The 19323-nt window shown below is 51.6% G+C and overlaps 1 protein-coding gene across 1 annotated transcript in view; it reads right to left on the minus strand.

Moving 5' to 3' along the window:
* Positions 1 to 14380, minus strand: part of SMAD3 (SMAD family member 3) — a 120201-nt gene extending 105821 nt beyond the window's left edge. Inside the window, exon 1 of the mRNA XM_047863390.1 lies at positions 13642 to 14380. Within this exon, the coding sequence (XP_047719346.1) occupies positions 13642 to 13847 (206 nt within the window). The 5' untranslated portion in view covers positions 13848 to 14380. The remainder of the gene's footprint in view (positions 1 to 13641) is intronic.
* Between the last annotated feature and the right edge of the window lie 4943 nt (positions 14381 to 19323).

Consider the following 19323-nt stretch of genomic DNA (forward strand, 5'->3'; position numbering starts at 1 on the left):
CTTGGACCAACGAGGAGTCAAGCTTGAAGGCAAAACCCCTCAGGCTGAAGCTGGCAGAGCAGAAAGACGGAAGGCTCCCAAGTCCTTGCTGATGCCCGAAACCTCCCTGCCTCCAAACACAGTAGAGGAGATAATAAACCTCCACACCGTTGAAGGTGTTAGTTGGGTTTTAGGTTACCTGCAGCCAAAAGTATCCTCACGCAGTGAGTCTGGCCCCGATACAGAATATAGGATGGACCACAGAGGGAAAGGCCAGCGGGCTCAGGGCACTACCAGGCAGGAGAGGGCTGCATGATCAGGACTGCTGGAACTCAGCAAGAGATTCCAGCCTTACCCGTGACATGGCCTGGTCATCTCCATGGAGCCCAGGGCCCAGTTCCCACGATGTCTCTCTGAAGAACTGGAACATAAATAATTAATACTCCCTGCCCATACTCACCCACACACATGCCTCCTTGTGTCTGTGGGTAGAGAAAGGGGGCGGGGGGGAATGAGAATGCATCTTGTTCTATTTATAAGACACGGCGTAGCCACAAAGGATGACGACCAGAGCTCCATAGTATCAGCTCAAGTTCTCCAAAGCAAGTGCTGCCAAGTTTGGCTTGAATTTACACTTCCCTTTTCTCAGCCTGTGACCGGTCCACTTTTGTCACTCCAGCTGCTCTCCTTGGAGCTCATCAGACAGGGCCTCCCCTACGACAGCCGCTTGGTTGGAGAGCACAGAAGACTCAAGTCCCTCTCCAGACTTCCAACAAGTTATTCGGGGCAGGAGAAGATCGCAGGAACGAATCCTGAGAACATAAAGCGGCAGTGAGACAGCTCCTAGCCCTTCCGTGTTCTCTACAGAATTCCACTGGCAGAGGGGTTATTTGGGGCCACGTGCTCCACAGAGGCCCTGGCACATTCCATGCATTGACCACAATCAGAGAGAAAGAAAAGGCATGCTTGCTGTTATTTTTAATTCCTTCCTCAATGCCTTCCAAAATTCTTCAGCAGAGGGTTTATCCACTAAACTTGTACCAACAACCAGCCAGTGGTATCCTCCGGGACTCTAAAACGGAACAGGGGAGCAGGAAAGGTCAGCTCACAGAAGGAGTCTCTTGCTCCTGGCCATTAAATGTCGTCTGGGTTGCGCTGGGCCTGAGAGCATCTCCTGGGTTTTGCAGGGACACAGCCTAGAGAGGATGCAGACATTCTAGAGCCGGGTGAATGCCTCACCATCTCCTCGCAGCCACCCCCGCTCTGACCTCTAACCTCTATTCCTGTTGCTGGAGAGTAGCCGTCCGCACAGCCAAACATTCCCTAACTCCTGCCCCAGTTCAGAAAGCTCTAGCGCTAACTTCACTGTGTTAGATTATTTCTGAGGCCTCATCCGGCTTTCGGATATCATGTTGCCAACTTGCTGCCTGATCTCAGGCAGAGTCACTTCACCTGGACCAGGAGCAAACAGCTCAGTCCCTGACCCTTTAGCAGTAACATACGAACCGGCTGATCTAATCCTCCCGTTACCTAGTCAGGTATCCTTAACCACTGGCACGGAGGCAGGGTGACTTAGGGTTACTATTTGCCCAGGTTTGGCTGGACGTTCCAGGCTTATGCTCACCTTCTGGCCATAATTAATAATAGCACTGCTCCTTTTCACTCTTAGAAGTGCCCTGGTCGGTTCAATGAATTCGAGCATCACCATAGGTTCTAGAAGGGCTAGAGACTCCAAGGCAAGTCCAGAGATGAGTCCATCTCTCATCATGGGACCTGGAGCAAATTACTTACACAATTTCACTGACCTTCTTATGAGGCTGAAAACAGTAAGAATGGTATAGCCTCTTCCGGAGAGCCTTGGGGCACGCAACCAGGGTCAGGAACCAGAGACTGGAGTTCAGATTCCTGTTCAGCCGCTGACCCCTCAAAGCCTCAGGCTCCTCCTCTGTGAACATGAGTAACTCATCCTTCTTAGAGTAGGACAGGTGGGTAACAAAAACCAACTAGTCAATCAGTGGCCCACGCTAGCGTCTGGTATACAGTCAGCACTCACTTCATGCTGTCTCACCCCCAGGTGAGAGGGCTCAGGTGACCGGCCACAGGTCAACAAAGCTGACAAGCTGGCACAGCGAGCCTAAGATTCTGGTACCAGGCCCCAGAGCATGCGCGCCCTGAGTTCATATTCCTATTGAATTTTGAGCATCGTGTATAATTTTTCTCTAATGCCTTTGTGAAAATCTGGGTGTAAACTCAGAAGCCTTAATCCATCTCTGTCAGAAAGGGTTTTTAGCAACACTACAGAGCTGTGCTTCATCAAGAAATAGCAGGTGACACTGTAATATCTTCCAGTCTGCAAAGTGCTTTGAATGCATAGCTCATCCAAATATTTATTGAGAGAGAGAGAGAGAGAGAGTACATGAGCAGGGGAAGGGGCAGAGAGAGAGAGGGAGAGAGAAAATCCCATACAGGCTCCACACTCAGTGCGGAGCCCGACGCAGGGTTCCATCTCATGACTGCGAGATCATGACCTGAGCCAAAAATCAAGAGTCAGACGCTTAACCGACTGAGCCACCCAGGAGCCCTAAATGCATAGCTCATCTAACCAAATAAGTTCAATGATCCTACTAAGGGAGGTATTATTTTTCCCATTTTACAGATGAGGAAAGAAGGATCAAAGAAGCTAGGTGACCTGTCCACGTCACTGAAGCAGCAGGTGGGGAGCAGGGATTTGAACGTGGATCTCCTGAACATAAATCCAGAGCTCTCCGCTGCTGTGCGCTGTCCCTTCAGAAGCAGGTCTCTAGCAGAGTTCTCAAAAACGGCCCATGAACCACAGTTCAAAACTTTATCTTCTGAAAATCTGTAAGCTTAAACAGACAACAGCAGCAACAAAAAGCCGACTCTAACCAGATAAGGGAAGTTGTACCCAATCTCTAAATGGCCATGATATCTGCTTGCTCCGGGTGCTAAAAGAAATGAACAACACTGACTTAAATAAACTATGTTGCTCTCTTGTTAAGGAACAGAATCTGTTTTTAATACACTCAGGACATTCTGTAAGTCTGCAGGACAGAACTGAGGCATTCTTGCCGACTGCAGTGCGGTCGGGGAGTGGAAGGCTTGCTGGCCTAGATGATCATCAATGAAGAAATTAAAAACACTGTCCGGAGACATTCCACCTAAGGCCGTGCGCCAGGCACAGGGCAGGCCAAGGGGGAGGCCGAGATCTGGTCTCGAGGCCTTCGCTTGGAGAGACCAGGCATCACTCCACTCACTTTCCCAAGGAATCCATGGCAAGAGGCGGGCATGACTCACCAGCTAATTACCTGAACACTTGGGCTCCCAGAGCCCTCCTGGCTGTACAACTAGTCTTCTCTCCTGACGGTGAACAAAACACTATTCTCACCCTGGTCCAGACATAGCCTAAAGCTGTCCACATGGTGGTGTAAGGGATTATGACTCTGACCTGGATAACTCAGGCAGAAAACCTGCTGTTACTGGCCATGGGGGTGGGGGAGGAAATGGAGCCCGAACCCCACAGTGGCTTTGGCCACGCCATGCCCCTACTTGAAAATCCCTGAGGCGCTCAAAGAGCAATGTCCAAATGCCTCGCCTGGCCTACCAAAGCCTTCCCTGGTTCCTCTCCAGCCACTCCTTCCTCCATGCCCTGGCCACCCCGGAATGTTCTGCCTGACCCAGACACCTCCATGCCCTGGCCACTCCGGAATGTCCTGCCGGCCCCAGACACCAGGTCCTTGCATGCTCCGTCTGGCCGGTGCTCCAGGCAGCCTTCGCCCCACGCCCCTGCTCTGTCCATCCATAAGGTCCCGCCGGAGCACCACCTCCTCTGTGAAGCCTGCTGCCTTCCCTAGGAAGAGAGCTGCTCCTCCTCAGGGCTCCCAAATCAACACTTGTTTGACCTTTACTAGAGTGTCCCCTGAGCCCGCCACAACTGTGGTCGCTGTGACCCTTTTTTGCCTCTGCGCGGTTCAGAGGCACCTGACCTCTACATCTCTATATCCCCTGAGGCCCCACACAAAGTCAGTGCCCAGTAAGCATACCCAACAACAAATGCATTAGCAAGTGTCGAACTCTCGCTCCTCTTCTAAGACGAGCAGCTGCAACACGTTATCACCTTCTCCCTGATCTGTAATTTGTTCCGATCCGGGTTCAAGGTGAGGGAAATCAATCCCTGTGAAAGTCTCCACAGTCTTGTCCATACAGTGGTGCACCTAGAGCTCTCCGCTGCACCTAGAGGTGCTGCTCCGGTGCACCTAGAGGCCTCCATCGTGGCTTGACAATAGAGAGGGGGTGGCTAGAAACAAGCTAGCTCCACCCCTGGTAGGTCCCATGCAGAGGACATGTGAAGGCCCACATGCCGTATGTCACGTTCAAGAGATGGAAATCAGTGCAACTGATGAATGGAATATATTCTATCTTCCTTACCTTGACAAACACTTTAACACAAGGTGGAAGGCCAGGTGGGCATTTAGAGCTCTCTGGACTCTTGGTTTCACATTGGGATGCAGACATTCAGGGAGAACTGGGCCCAAGTGCCAGCCCCCCGCCCTCCACCTGGTGCCATCACACACTCAGAGGGGCTTGATGCACACCCATACAGACACCCACGAGCGTGAATTCCATCCAGCCTGTCTATCCCCCTGCCCTGCCTTGTCAGCCCTCAGGCCCATGGGGGCACACACGTCCATGGAAGATGCAGTATACCCTTTCCTGGGCAGATGGACCTGGAAGAGGCCCACACAGAACCTGAAGGCAGTCTCGAGACCACTGGGGCAGGGAACTGAAGGTCGGGACTCATGGCTCAGCCTAGAAGGAGGAGGTGCAAGCTCTAGATGGGCCATCCCTTGGCCCTGGAGCTCTGCCCCATGAGAAGAAGTACAACCCAGAAGGAGGGTCAAAGCCCAGCCGTGCAGGCACGAGTCCTCCTGTGCCTACCCAAGGGCAGTCCAGGGTGCCACCACCCACACCCCCGTTGTTTCAGAGCCACGAGTTTCTGGTGCCGACCATCCTTACTTGACGGCCACGCTGACTGGTGAGGTGGCGCTTCCAACCGGAACTGCTTCCCAACCGGGGCTCAGAAAAACACCAGCAACAATAAACACCACGCACTTCCACGCACTTACGGGCAGGCTATCGGTGACAAGTGCATGAGTCACGGCACTTCTTCTTCAGGAGCTTACCCATCCCCCGCCCCAGGAGCACTGATTCATCAAAGTATGTTTTCAATACTATTATTTTTAGTCAGCCAAACAATTTTTTTAAATGACAATAAAGAAGGGGAGGGGGGAGGTCCCCTGCTGGAACTGATTGACGCCATCAGTCAAATAGCCCCCTCAAAAGGGAACAAGGAGTGTTTGCTGAGCACCTACTATGTGCTGGGAGCTGCAAATATTGGCCAAGGGCTTGGTCTCTCTTATCTCATTTGGGTTGATTTATGGCAGTCCCAACCCCATTTTATGGATAAGGAAACGGGTTCAATAGACTGAGGCAGATGTTCCCAAGGCTGCCGCAGAGTTACGAACTGGCATACTCCAATCCAAGTTTGTCAGACTCCGGTGCCCTTTGCTCTTTCTTCGTTACCATGCTTTTCCTGTCCACCCACACCCTCCCCCCTGCTCCTCAGGTAATATTTTAAGAAGCTGCTTGGTTAGAGATAAACGGTTACACACAAAACTTAAATGGATAGCAGAGCAGGCTAACTCACCCTGCCCTCCCAGGCACACAGAGAAATAAGGCTCCCCTTGAGTCTGAATCCAGTAAGGGGAAGAGAGACTTTACAACGGGAAAGATTTGAAGTGAAAGGAAAAACCCAATTTCCATCATCCGTGCCTGCTTTCAGCCACTTGCAACTACTCAAAAAGTCCTTTCTGGATCCATTACTCCACATTTGGGCTTAGCCCAGAGGTGATTTTTTAAGGAAAAAATGCCTTTTGGCATTTTTGAGCTGTGACAGCGTAAAAACAGACCTTTAAAAAACACACACCCAAAAAGCATCACTATTTTCAAGAGTCCAGTCTAAAGGAAAAAGAAAAAAAAAATGGTGGCACCTTAGCGCTACAACTTGGCTTAGCAGTTGGTGATGCAATACTTACTTAGCAGCAGAAGCAACCAGATTTATAACTCTGTAGGTTTCAAAGGTAAACCCTTACACAGTGGTTCTTAAAGCGGTACTCCAGTCCCAAACTCCCAGCAAAGCATTAGAGGAGAAACTTGCCCCCTGTAAGCCCGGAGAGCCACGTGACACAGAAGAAGTACGGTTTCAGGAGAAACTCCCTTTTCATCTCTTAGCTGGGGGGTTAAACTCGTAACCTCCACGCTGCCAAACAAAAGGCACGAGCTTTCGAAATCCAGTATGGTCTTTCTTTATATAGATGCTTGAAAATAAATAAAGGAAGCTTCCTGGGTAAGCTCTGACATATGAGCAAACATTTTCCACAGGTATCCTTTATAATGCCTACCTCTTACATTTAACCATTTTTAGGCGTCTGTGGTCATTAGTTTAAGTAAACTTCCTGCTCCGAGAAGAGCCAAAAATAGCAACAAAAGAAGAAAAATTGCTCGTGGCATCTCAAGACACACAGCCTTCACATCTTTCTCGTAGAATTCAGCTATTTTTACATTCCTTTGTAGTTAAATTTCACTGATTTAGACTCACAGGGTAAGGGAGAGGCAGGGAGGAGAGAAGGGTAACATAACTAAAATTAAAGACTGGATTATAGTTTTATTACCTTCATTTATGTAAATTAATTGGCACTAGATTGATGGGGCCTTAGGACATTAATAATTAAGAAAGACCTATGATATATCGTTCAACTGAATGCATGCAAATGGGAGCTTCTAAAATGCTTGCATTTTAGAGTTAGAAAGGCCCTCCAGTAAGGTTCAGCTCCCCTATTTTCCAACAGAGAACATCTGAGGCCCAGAGATGTTAAGCGATTTGCCTCAGGTCACACAGCTAATCAGAAACAGAGCTAAGTCTAGAAACCTACCCAGGTCTGCTGATTCCTGCGTCCAAAATGACCCCAAAAACCTTGTTTATAATAAATTTTTCTTTGGCAGCATTCATGGGGAGAAAAAGCCTGCTCAACAAACTTTAGCCTAGTCCAGAATTAGCCGAACTTCTTAATTAATAGGCTTCTATGGTGTTTTCATTTTCAACTGAGTCTCTCTGTCAAAACATCCTGCAGTAGTATGCACTGTGGCAGGCTGCTGTTTACAGCAGAGGCCTCAGATAATCAACAGCAGAGAGTGTGACTTGTGCTACAGATTTGTTATTTCTAAAATAGTTAATTAAATCAAAACAAAGAATAATGTTACACGCGCATGCACGCACACACACACACACACGTGTACACACACACACACACGCAAATTGCCCTTGTCGAGACTCAATAAACTGTAAAGTTTGAGGGATTTGGCTCTCTGGCATCAAGAAAACAGTATTTTACAAATTTAACTCCTGGGAACACTTAACAGCATTACTACAACTCCGGAGAACTCATGTTGGCAGCCAGTGGACTAGAAGACGTAAGAGGACAGGTGTGGTGTCTGTCTCATTCACGATTTCCTCCCGGCCATCTAGCACAGGATTTGGCCCCAGGTAGGCACAAGGAAGGAGAGCACAAAAATGAACCGGACAAGTCCTCTGGGGATCTGTGCTCTAAAACTTGGCATAGGGTAAAATTAGAAACCAAATTTCTGTAGGGTGGCGTTAACACGGCAATTTCCAACTGTTTCCAGGAACCACGGTGCCTGAAAGTGGAGAGACTGAAGGCTCCAAGGCCAGGAACCTCTCAGCGGTTACCAGATGATTCCCCACCCTCCTTGGGGAGGAGCTAGGACCATCTAACACCTCAGCAACCACTCCTGTCTGCAGAAGGTGGTAAACCACCCCAGTCCCAGGCTGCCTTCGGGAGCAACCTTTCTGGGCACTCGTCTTCCCAGCCAACTAACACGAGCAGATGTGGATTTGGGGAAGGGGGCGGAGTTGATATATGTTTTTAACAGGTCAATTCACCAAAGGAGACAAGGACAAAAGTTAATTAGGACGAATCGTGAGCCTTGTTGATTGCGAAAGCTGCATCCACGTTACACAATTTAACAGCACATATAGGAAGCTGGGGGAGAAGTGGATAAAGAAGGTGGGAGAACAAGGTAGTGGAAATAAAGTCTGATTTCAACTTTTAAAACCAGCGCTGCTTGGTCCTATTTATTTCATAGAGAAGCTCACACAAAACAATGGCTGTATTGTGCATTCAATGGCATTAAAATCCCCTAATAAATTAACAAGTGAAAATTAATGGTCGCTCAGTCCATTAAATCATGTTAATTTTATTTCCATTAAAATAATACAGCAATTACAAGTTTACATTACTAAACCAATATTTATTTTTCAAAAACTCATTTTAATTGGGTTCCTGATGTGATAAGCTTGAGCCACATTCTGTCATTTTCACCAGCTTCTGGCATTTCTCATTAGAACGAAATGACTACTGTATTTGCGGACTTTTTTCCATCATTAAAATTGTCATTTGAAACTTGATGTCCTTGCAAAGACTTTTAAAAATATGTTATTCAAAGCTCTTACGTCCACGCAGAAACTCGGGCGTATAGGATTTATTTCAGCAAGTGTTAACCAGAGACAGAGAACGCTAGGTCCCACCAAAATTCTGAAATTCCAAGTATCCACAATCACCTCCAAGTTATCCAGTTTTTATTGACACTGTTATGTTCTAAGCTAGTATGTCTAAAGTCACTCACTGTTCGCACCGAGGAAACCTGAATTTCAGGTTTGCAATACTAAATGATGTTTTACTTCAAAGGGAGAAAGCTGAACACTGGAATAAATGCTGCACAAAGGTCCCTGGCCCTTCGGTGCATGCTACGAGGTACCATATTTACAACAGGACTCCGTTTAATAAAAGGCAGGAGATAAAGATGTCCTGATTCTTGCAGGCAGGTATCACCATGTACCTGATCACGCTATCGTTCAGAAACTTCCTTTGGATAATAACTCCTGCCCTCGTTTTGATTTTCCACCTTACAGGGAGCCCTCCCTCCTCTCCCCCACCTCCTCCCACAGAATTAACAGTCTGTCCCCACGTCTCTGGGCGCTTTGTACATCCCCAGGCTGCAGTCCATTTCCTGTATCTTTGGCCAAGTCTATCTTCCAGTCTAGACAGGGAGCTCCTTGAGAACCGGTGCCCTGCCTTGCTCAGTGTAGAAGGTATTTAATAAATGAGTGAATAATTTAGTAATGAACGAACGATAGACACAGGAGGCTAAAACATAATACTTGTATCTGTCAAACTCTCTGGTTTACAAAACATCCCCGCAGGCCTTATATCATCCTGATTTTATAGGTGTAGATGTGAAGGATCTGAGACATTAAAGTGAACTCCTAAATCCGTCCAGATATTACAATGGCAGGGTCCAGGACTTGAATTTTGTGCTCTTTCTGGCGAAAACAGATGGCTGCCATTATTGTGTTTTCTGACAGTGACTTCTAACAATATTTAAAAGACATATTATAGTCCCCACCTCCTCCCTGAAATCACTCCATACTAGAACTCATTTTTTCTTCTGATCGGTGGGAATAAAAATGAGATAGTGGTTAGACATGCAAATAATGCCTTATGAATGTCTCCCTTACTGAAGTAGAAGCTGCTTACAGGCAGGGGCCGTCTCAAATTTATCTCTGCATCCTCTCTCATTGCCTGCAATATTGACACAGACCTGGGAGGGGGCCAGTCATTATCAATGAATCCACAAAATCCAACCCTGTAACATTTGATTAGGAACTCGGAGCCAGGGGCTGTCGGTAACATGAATTGGCCCAAACATTTAACTCCTGGGTGCAAGCAGCAAGTCCCAAGATTCCAAACGTCAAGGCAACATCAAGTGGCTCCTGGGCTCAGCCGGAGCTCTGAGCCAACCCCCAGAGTCAGCTACACACGGTCTGTGGGCCCCTCTTCTTCCCGGCCCCTGTATGTCATTCCCTTAATCAAGGTTAATGAGAGAAAGGAGAGTCGATGGACCACCTCCCTGGCAGCCAGATGTGGGCTTGCTTCCAACAGGCGATACCAGAATGGTGCTCTGAGCAGCAGCAAGAGGGGTGGGTGGACAGGAGACCAAGAAGCCACTCCTGCAGCCTTGATAAAGGTCTGTCCCCAGACGTCTGAGAAAGGAACCTTAAAGATGACTATCTTTTTCCTCTCTCCCTAGGGTGAGAGTAGCCTGGTAAAGTCCAGGTGGCTAACAGGAGGAGGCCATGTTAGAAGAACGGATTCACAGAGAAAGGGGAGATGGGTATGTGTCTGACCTGGTGTTGGGTTCAATTCCCCCATTTTCCTCTGGACATTGACACAAGAAAGTGCTTTGACATAAGAAAGCCTAAATTCCTTTCCAAACGAACCTGACTTTAAGCTTGGTCCAGCTCCCAGCAACTGGACCAAGGCACAGATCCCATCGGTGAGAGCAGTCATTCTTAAGTGTGCCTGGCTCCTTATTACTGACATAACAGGCACACACCTTCTCTACTTTTCGGTGGTAAATGCGAGGACTCCACTCTTATCATCTGCCAGGAAGACGCCTACTGCTCTACTCAGAGACTCAAGCAGGTGACAAGTAAGATGCTGTTATACAACTTGTCTAAGTTCTGCCCATCCTGCCAGACCTCAGAGTATCCTGATAGCCTCTCTGCTGATGTATCTAAATCAAGCTCTTACCACTTCCTTGGCACTGGTCTCTTTCACACGCCTGGTATCAGTAAGCCTATACCGCTCCAGCTCTCCTGACCGCTGAGACAGGTTAGAGCTGGCATAATAACACAAGCAAGCATGCCGTCTGGAAGATCCTAGGATACAGCTGTAATTGCCAAAGGTTGCTGTTGCTGATTGTGATTATACATTAGCCAAAACACTCTCGTCAAATCTCCTTCGACTGAGGTCTTCTGAAACCCCAGGGTAGCTTTAGGCGCCCACTGCCCAACCCCCCCCCCCCCCCACACACACACACACACATACACATCATGGGATAACGAGGTTAAACATTTCCCTTGGCCAACTTTCCAAAGCCCTAGTTATGAAAGGTAGCACAGAGAGCGCGGACAATTCGACAAACACCACCACACTCTCTGGGGCTGAGCAGACGTGCTGATATCACTGATGTGGAGGCCAGCTAGCCACCTCCCCCAAGACGTGGCCTTTAGTTTTCTGCCCACGACCAAAACAGTGGCAGCTGTTGCCAAGGGAGACAAGGTGACCCAGAGGCGTGGGCACAGAATCCAGGGATGAAAATCCATTTTGTCTGGGTCTGCCCAACCAACTGGGTTTCCCTGAGAAGAGACTAAAAACAAAATCTACCTTCGTATAGGCCCTTGCCAAGGCAGGTAGAAGATGCCCGGTTCCTAAGAGAGTCAGGAGAAGGCCAGGGGCAAGTTAGCTTGAACTCTCAGAAACATCCAGAGCTTTCCTATGCCTCAGGCGGTGGAGGACTTTGGAAGAGGAAAAGGCAGGCCATAGCTATGCCTCCCCAGAGGGTGAGCCAGGGGAAGCAAGGGCTCTCCACCAACCAGTCGCCAGTCATTAGCAACTTTACCAACAAAGATCCACAGCCGCCCCCACCCCAACCTAACAGTGCTCTGGCATTCAGCAAAGAATGTATTCAGAACCTTCAAAGTACAGAGCAGCTCCTGATGGGAAAAGGAGCACATTCGATCCGAGTCCCAAGTCCACTGGGCCAAATCTCTTCCCCTCCCTCCTCCAAAGTTTTCTCAACTTTAAAAAGGAGGTAAACCTGAAGTCTGACGGCCCTTGCTATTTTCCAGGAGTTTCTTTCTTTCTTGATCTCATTAAAACCATGTGAAAGTGCTTTGTAAACTGTAAAATACTTCACGCGGCTGCTCATTTTATAACTGATGCCTTTTTTTTTTTTCCTTCTGCTTCAAGGCATAAAGCACTTGTCCTCAATGCACCCAGACAGGTAAGGTGGCAGGTTTTGCATTCGCCCCTCCCCGAGGGGGGGGGGAGGGGAGAAGTACACTCATTCACCGCCCCCCCCCCCATACACACACACCAGAAGGAATAAAGCAGAATTAGGAACCAGAGCTGGGACCAAAACCCGAGGCCCACGACCCCATCCTGTCACACCACCTCCTCTGAAGTGGATTCTGGCTCCCGATCACACACCCAGAACGCACTTCCCAGACAACACACCACCTTCCCTCCCCCTGTATTGACTGGATCCACCCAGTTAAAAAAATATATATTACTTTTTAAGCCAGCACTCCCACCATATGTGGTATTTATTTCCAGAGGAGGCCCGTTCTGGGCTCCTGTGGACAGATGTGGCTTTGTGCCTGCCTCACACGGCTGGCAGGCCTTGTACAGCTGCCCCAAGCAGGTGGCCAAGGATGCAGTCCACTCGTGGCCCAGGAGGAAGGACAACGATCTCTGTGGGGCTCAAGCCCTGGGGACCCTCTACTCATTCCTCTGCAGCCTGGGACCCCCAAGGACATCCCGCCCCCACGAACACACACTCCCTTGGTGCAGAATCAGACTTTAAAGGGAGCCTAGAGGGACAGACAGGAGGCTCAGGTGACCCCCGCTTCCCCCCCTCCCCCCCACACCCACCCCCCCCCCCCTGCCACACACCCGAATTCCCAGCCGGGGGCGCCTAAGCTAAGAGAGGGCCCTGGGGAGTGGAGAGAAGTCACTGACCCCTTCTATCAGCCATCTGTGAGCTCTCGCCTGACCTAGCTAGCGCGCTGCGGAGGAGAAAGGAGGTCCGGCCAGATGGCAAAGCGCTTGGGGAAGGAGGGCTCTGCAGGAATGCGAGGGCCCATTTGAGGAGGCCCACTTTGGGGTGCGTTTCGTTATCTGATCAGCTCGAAGCTCCCTCTCTCCTACATCAACCCGCAATCTCGGGCTGAAAGCAGGGCAAATAATCCTTTGGAGGAGGGGGAGGAGAGACGACCCTAACCTCTGCCACTTGTCTCTCATTTGAAAGCCCTGCGCTGCAACGAAAGTGCGTGTGTGCAGAGGGGGGCGGGAGACTGGCACAACCGAGTCTAAAAATACTCGATAAAAATGCTAATCCCGGAGGCAAAGAGAGAACGAAGAAGGAATCTGTCAATCACGAGGCTCCCGCTCCTCACCCACAGCCCCAGCTGTACGGACTGCATTCCTGTTGCGGAGGAAAGAAGTGGGGGGACAGGACTGAAGAAAAGAAAGGGAGAGACACCACCACCTCCACGAGCGCGGGCCGCGGGGGCGGGAGGCGGCGGCGGAGGAGGGGCTCCGGCCCGCGGAGCTGAACAAAGCGGGCCTCAACTTCTAGCCCGAAGCTCCCGGGAGTGGGGGGCGGCCAATTCCAGCAGCAACCCCCTTTCCGGGAGGTGGAAAGCGACTGGAAGTGAGAGTGCCCCGCGGAAGCCCCACGCTCTGAATTTTTGCAAATCCAGAGAAGGTTTTGTTTGGGGTCCTCTCCAGCCTCTTCCGGACCGCGATCCCCACTGCCCCCCCCCCTTACACACACCCACATACACGCACACACACACACCCTCCCGCTCCAACCCCACCCGGCCCTGCCGCGTCAGGGGGCTGGGCGGGCGCGCCCCCCGGGTCGCTGGGGCCCCCCCACCTGGGGATGGTGATGCACTTGGTGTTGACGTTCTGCGTGGTGATGGCCTTCTCCAGTTCGTCCAGCTGCCCGGTCTTCTTGAGCTTCTTGACCAAACTCTTGACCGCCTTCTCGCACCACTTCTCCTCCTGCCCGTTCTGCTCGCCCTTCTTCCAGCCCAGCAGGCGCTTCACGATCGGGGGGGTGAAGGGCAGGATGGACGACATGGCTGGGGAGGGCGCGCGGGCGGCGAGGGGCGCCCCCGGCGGGGCTGGGCGCGGCGGGACTCCGGAGGCGCAGTGGGGAGCTCGGCCGCCCAAACTTCGCCTCAACTCTCGGCGAACTTGCCCGCGCTCCGGCCCGGGCCGCGGCGCTGCAGCCAGCGGGGCTCGGCGCGCGGCCCTGCGCCCCGAGCGGCTCCCGCGGCGGGAAGAAGGGCGGCGGGGAGGGCGGGCGGACGACTGCGGCGCCGGGTCGGGAAGGCCCCGAACGCGGGGCGGAGGCGGCGGCCGCGAGACTCGGAGTGGCAGAAGAAAGTTTGGGTTTCCGCACGGGGTAGCTGTTTGGGTGCCGCCTCCAGGAAGGAAAGTCCAACCCCCAGCCAAACTTTGCTCGCCTCGCTCGCTTTGATGCGCAGATCCCTCCGCCTCGGCAGCCTCGCCTCCCCGCTCCCCTCCTCCTTCCCGACTCGCTCGCTCGCTCGCTCGCTCGCTGGGCCGGCCCGGGGCGTGCGCCGCGCTCCCGCTCCCGCTCCCGCCCGCTCCCAGTCTGTGTTTCATGCAAATCCGCGTGCAGCCTCCTTTCCAAGCGCTGTCACCGCCCCCTCGCCGCCGCCGGGGCTCCCCGCCTCCTCCCCCGCGCCCTGCCGCCTCCTCCCCCGGGCGCCTTGCCCACCCCCAGCCTCCGGGAGGGCGCCCGGCCTTCCCCCGCTCGGCGCAGAGCACGCCCACGTGGGCGACCGCGGCCGGCGGCGGCCCTGGCTGGTGCACGCGGGACCCCGCGCGGCCCCGACCTCAAGTCCGGCGGGCGCCGGGAGGAAGTCGTGGGAACGGAGCGGCGAGAGGGGAGGGCTGGGCTCCTGCCGTGGCGTCCACTCTCGGCACCCACACTCAGGAAGCGCGGCTGCAGTGGCGGGCCGGAGGGGATTAGATTGGCAGCGAGTGAGCGCCGGCCGGAGGCTGGCGGGGCACCCCTGGGGGCACCCCGGTCGGAGGAAGGGCGCGCGGAAGGTTGAGGCCCAGGAAGTCGGGGCGCGCACTTGGACGCGTGCGCGCTGATCCCGGGAAGGGGCCTTGGCGGCGCCGGCGACCCGGGAGCTGTTTTTTTAAAATTCTCTCATCGGTGAGATCACACCGGCCGAGAGCCCCGAGCCTGTGTGCGTGCGAAGGAGGGATTTGGGATGGGGCGGAGGGGGGAAGGGGTGTGCTCTCAGAAGTGGAGATTTGGGGATCCCAAAGACTCCCTGGACAACAGCCAGAGCCAGGGGTCCCTTGGGCCTTGTGAATCGGGCCCCGGGCAGAAAATGGGCCTCAAAGACATCTGTTGAGTTCAGGAAGGAAGGAATGGGGGCGCTTTAGAATTTATCCTGGGGGAGGGGAAATTACATTACTGCGTGGTTGCAATCTGATGATACAAAAAAAAAAAAATCCGAAATTCGACGCCCCCAAAACTAACTGGGACAGAGCTTTGTTTCCAAAGCTGTGAACTCGCAAAAAGGGGGAGTACTCGGGAGGTTTATGTTAAGCAAAGAAACACCAGGATACTGGGGGGAGCCCGGGGCTTTTCTCGCCACCGGCCGAATTCGGGGGCTTCCAAGCGCCACACCCGCCCCCACCACCGGCAGCTGCTTTCTGGAGTCCCCTCGACCCTCGGGGTGTTTATCCTGCTGCCCCTCCCCTGCCAGGCCTCTAGCCCGATGTCTAAGGTCTTTGTTTGTTTTTAACAGCAGGAAACCCCCCTGGTGGGAAAGACGTTATCCGCTAGCGGGTGGGGAGTTACAAAGCCCTGTGAGGTGTGGCCCAATCCACAAAATCGGCCCAGAAGCTGCAGGGGTCCCTGCCGTTGAAGAGAATGGCCCCCCACAGGCCTGTCAGCTGCTGCTGCAAAGGGCTGTGCTCTTCACACTCGCCTCCTAACTCTCCTGCCACTCGCCGCTGAGAACCCCTGAACCCCGGTTGGGGCTTTCCCCCTAGTCCTCCTCGAGTAACCTGCAGCCACTGTAGTATCCGGTTGCACTCCCTTTTCCCCAGCCCTCATCAAAAAAGCAAAGGAAAGAGCAATCCGCCTTTATCGATGGCTTTCTTCAGGCCAGGTAACGCAAATGGTGCCCTCTTATTTAATCCTCGTAATGGCCTTCCAGGTGGCTGTTCCGTGCCTCCCTCGTCCGGATGCGGCACCTGCGGCACAGAGACGTTTACAATACTGACTCAGGATTCCAGGCGGCCCCGCTGGAATTTGAACCCCAGGCTCTGTGAGGCCAAAGTCCACATTCTTGCCTTTGCATTCAGCTAACTGCCTTGCAGGGTCCTGGAAGACAAAGATGACATCCCTGATAGAGCTCTTTGCAAAACAAAAGTTCTTTACCTAGGTGCACCGTTGTGGCAGGACAAGGAATGTTTGCTCGCGTATTCAACAGGGCTCCGACCAGCTTTCCTCTGGACCTTGTGCGGTAGCCACGGGAATCTAGTATGAAAAACTTTGCAAGCAGTCGAGTGCTGTGAAGGGATGGAACCCACATCTTGGGGCCCTGCTGGTGCCATGAAGGGCGGTGTGCGGGTTAAGCGAGAACAGCTCCTCCGTGTTACAGCCCTCCTCTTCATTTCTGGGCAGACGGAAAAGGAAGCCACAGGCCCCTATCCTCAGCCTAGAGACGCAGCAAGGCAAGGAAGTGTGTGCCTGGGAGAAAGGCCCCTTGCAGTCACCGTCTCCTCGGAGAACATTAACCTTAACCTGAACATCAACTCATGCAGCTGGGACTGTGGAGGGGCAGATAGAGGACCTCCAGGTCCGTCTGTGACTTGATCTGACTTTTTACCCTGGCTCCCTCCCTCCCTTCACTTCGCCGAGCATCTCTCAGCTGTAAGAATGGAGCAAACAGCTGTTACCGTGCAAACACGGTGAGTCTAGAAAGAGCTCTCCTGCAACGCAAGCCTCTTGTTCTGCGCAAGCAGAAGCCACAGTCTGGTGGAGGGAGGCGACGGGCACCACGGAAGCAAGGAGCCAGAGATCTGAGAAGTAAATGAAGTGGAAGGGCCTGGGGGGTACCTAGCCCTGTAACATCACGGCATGGGAAAACCCCCTCTTTCAGCCCTCCCATTTTCCCGAAGGGGAGGAAATGACTAGTCAGCAGCTAGTGTGGCTGACCCATGCTTTCGTGCCCTTCCTTCGCGTGCCATCATCCGTGTGACAGGGACAGCTGTGCGTGCAGAAAAACAGTGCTGGGACCCACATGTGAGTCCAGCAAGTGCCGTTTCTGGGGCTAGTCCTCTCTCCTCTGGGCTTAGTCTCTCCACAAGAAGAACTGAGGGGCTAAGCCCAGTTTCAACCGAGCAGTGAGGAGAGCTGAGTGATAGATGCTTCCCACTGCTTAAGAGGACCCTGCATGCTCCTTTGACTTTGGAAGGTGAATGGGTGGGCGGCTCCGGATGGATAGGAGCTCTGTTCTGGCGCCTGGTCTCCTGGGGCCCAGCCAGGCCAGCTTTTGCAGAGGTTGTCCTTGGAAGGGAAACATTAGCCCAGTTAATTTTTCATCACCATAAGTGCAAAGTTCAAGAGAGGTGGGATGGGGCCGGAGGCAGCGACTCTGTTTCCCTGGGAATAGCCGGTCCTATCAGGAATGGCCTCGCAATGGACTTGCCAAAGGGTTTTCATCTATTTGGAGAGGCTCCCGGGTGGAACCCTGGAAAGAGACAAACGCATGACTTCAATTCTGATTGTTTTTCCATTAGCTAAAGGGTGTTTAATCCACAAGTGGTACATCTGGAAAGAGCTTTGACACAGACATCAAGTGACATGTGGTGAAGGGAGGTGACTGGCAGTCTGGACAGAAGTCAGGATCTAGGCAGGCCTAGAACTCTCCTCGGAGTGCCCTCACCTGAGAGAGAGAGCCTCTGTCTGTAGCGGTGGGCGGCACCTTATACCTGTGAGCACTCCCGTGGCGCCAGACAGAGCTGGGGTAAACTTCTAGCTCTCCCACTTCCAGCTCTGTGATTGTGGGCAAGTCCCTTAACTATCGGTGGGTCAGTTTCCTCTTCCATATAATGGAAATAATAATCACATCCGCCGCTTAGGGCTGCTGGAAGGAATCAAATAACCCATGTGGAGAGCTTGCCACAAGCACACAGTATGTTCCCAATATACATGGATATGGTTGATGCTTACCACAGCCTACTATGCAGAAGTTAGAAGCAGTAAGTTCTGCATACACAAAGCAAACAGAGGAATCTTAAAAACAGTTCCAAGTGAAAATAGTAACACAGAGTAACGTGTTAAGTAAGTAATGCTACTTACGTAAAAGATTACACATGCACAAAACAACTTGTGCATTGTGAAAGGTGTCTTAAACAAGACGATATACATTGAAACGCTTCACACTGATTAGTATGGGTATTATTTTAAAACACACACACACACAAAATAACAAGTGTCTGAGAAGATGAGACATTGTAGCCCTTGTGCATGGCTGATGGGAATGCAGAATGATGCAGCCACTGTGGTAAATGGTATGGTGGTTCCTTAAAAAAAAAAAAAATTAAACAAAGAAATAACCCCTTGATCAAGCACTTTCACTTCTGGGTTTATACTCAAAGGGAGCAAAATCAGGGACTTGGGTATTTGTACACCCACATTTATAGCAGCGCTATCCGTGATAGCCAAAAGGTGGAGGCAGTTCTAGTATCTACTAATGGAAGAAGGGATAAACAAAACGTGGCATATACATGCAATAGAATACCATTCAGCCTGAGCAAGGAAGGAAATCCTGTCCGATGCTACTGTGTGGGTGAATCTTGAAGACATTGTGCTAAGTGAAATAAGCGAATCACCAAAGGACAAACTCTGTCTGATTCCATTTATACAAGGTACCTGAAATAGTCAAATTCATAGAGATAGGATGGTGGTTGCCAGGGGCTAGGGAGAAGGAAGAATGGGGGACTCGTGTGTTATGGGTACAGAGTATCAGATGGGGAAGATGGAGAGAGCGTTCTGGAGACGGATGGTGGTGATGGTCATGCAATAATGTGAATCTGCTTCATGCCACAAAACCGTGCATTTGAAAATAGCTAAAATGGTCATTTTTAGTTAGGTACACTTTACCACAGTAAAAGGCATATACAGGGAAACATTTTGAGGGTGGACATATGGGAACGGGGGGTGAGGCTAAAGGGGAAAATCTATGAGTTTGTGCATTTGTAGTGATGAAGTGCGGGGTAATGAGGAGTGTGATTAACCTCACCCTCTGTTCCAGAGCTGAAGTAGTACAGTGCTCAATCCATGGTAGTCAATACACTAATTCATTGTTCTCTAGTTTGCTCATAAGGTAGAGCCTTTGGTTTCCGGAACCTTCCAGCCTCTAGTGATCATATCTCACATTGGGAGAACCCAGCCAAAAATATTTAAAATGTCCCACCTTGCGGCACCTGGGTGGCTCGGTCGGTTAAGTGTCCGAATTCCGCTCAGGTCATGATCTCACGGTTTGTGGGTTTG

The sequence above is a fragment of the Prionailurus viverrinus genome, chromosome B3 (assembly GCF_022837055.1).
Source record: "Prionailurus viverrinus isolate Anna chromosome B3, UM_Priviv_1.0, whole genome shotgun sequence".
NCBI lineage: Eukaryota > Metazoa > Chordata > Mammalia > Carnivora > Felidae > Prionailurus > Prionailurus viverrinus.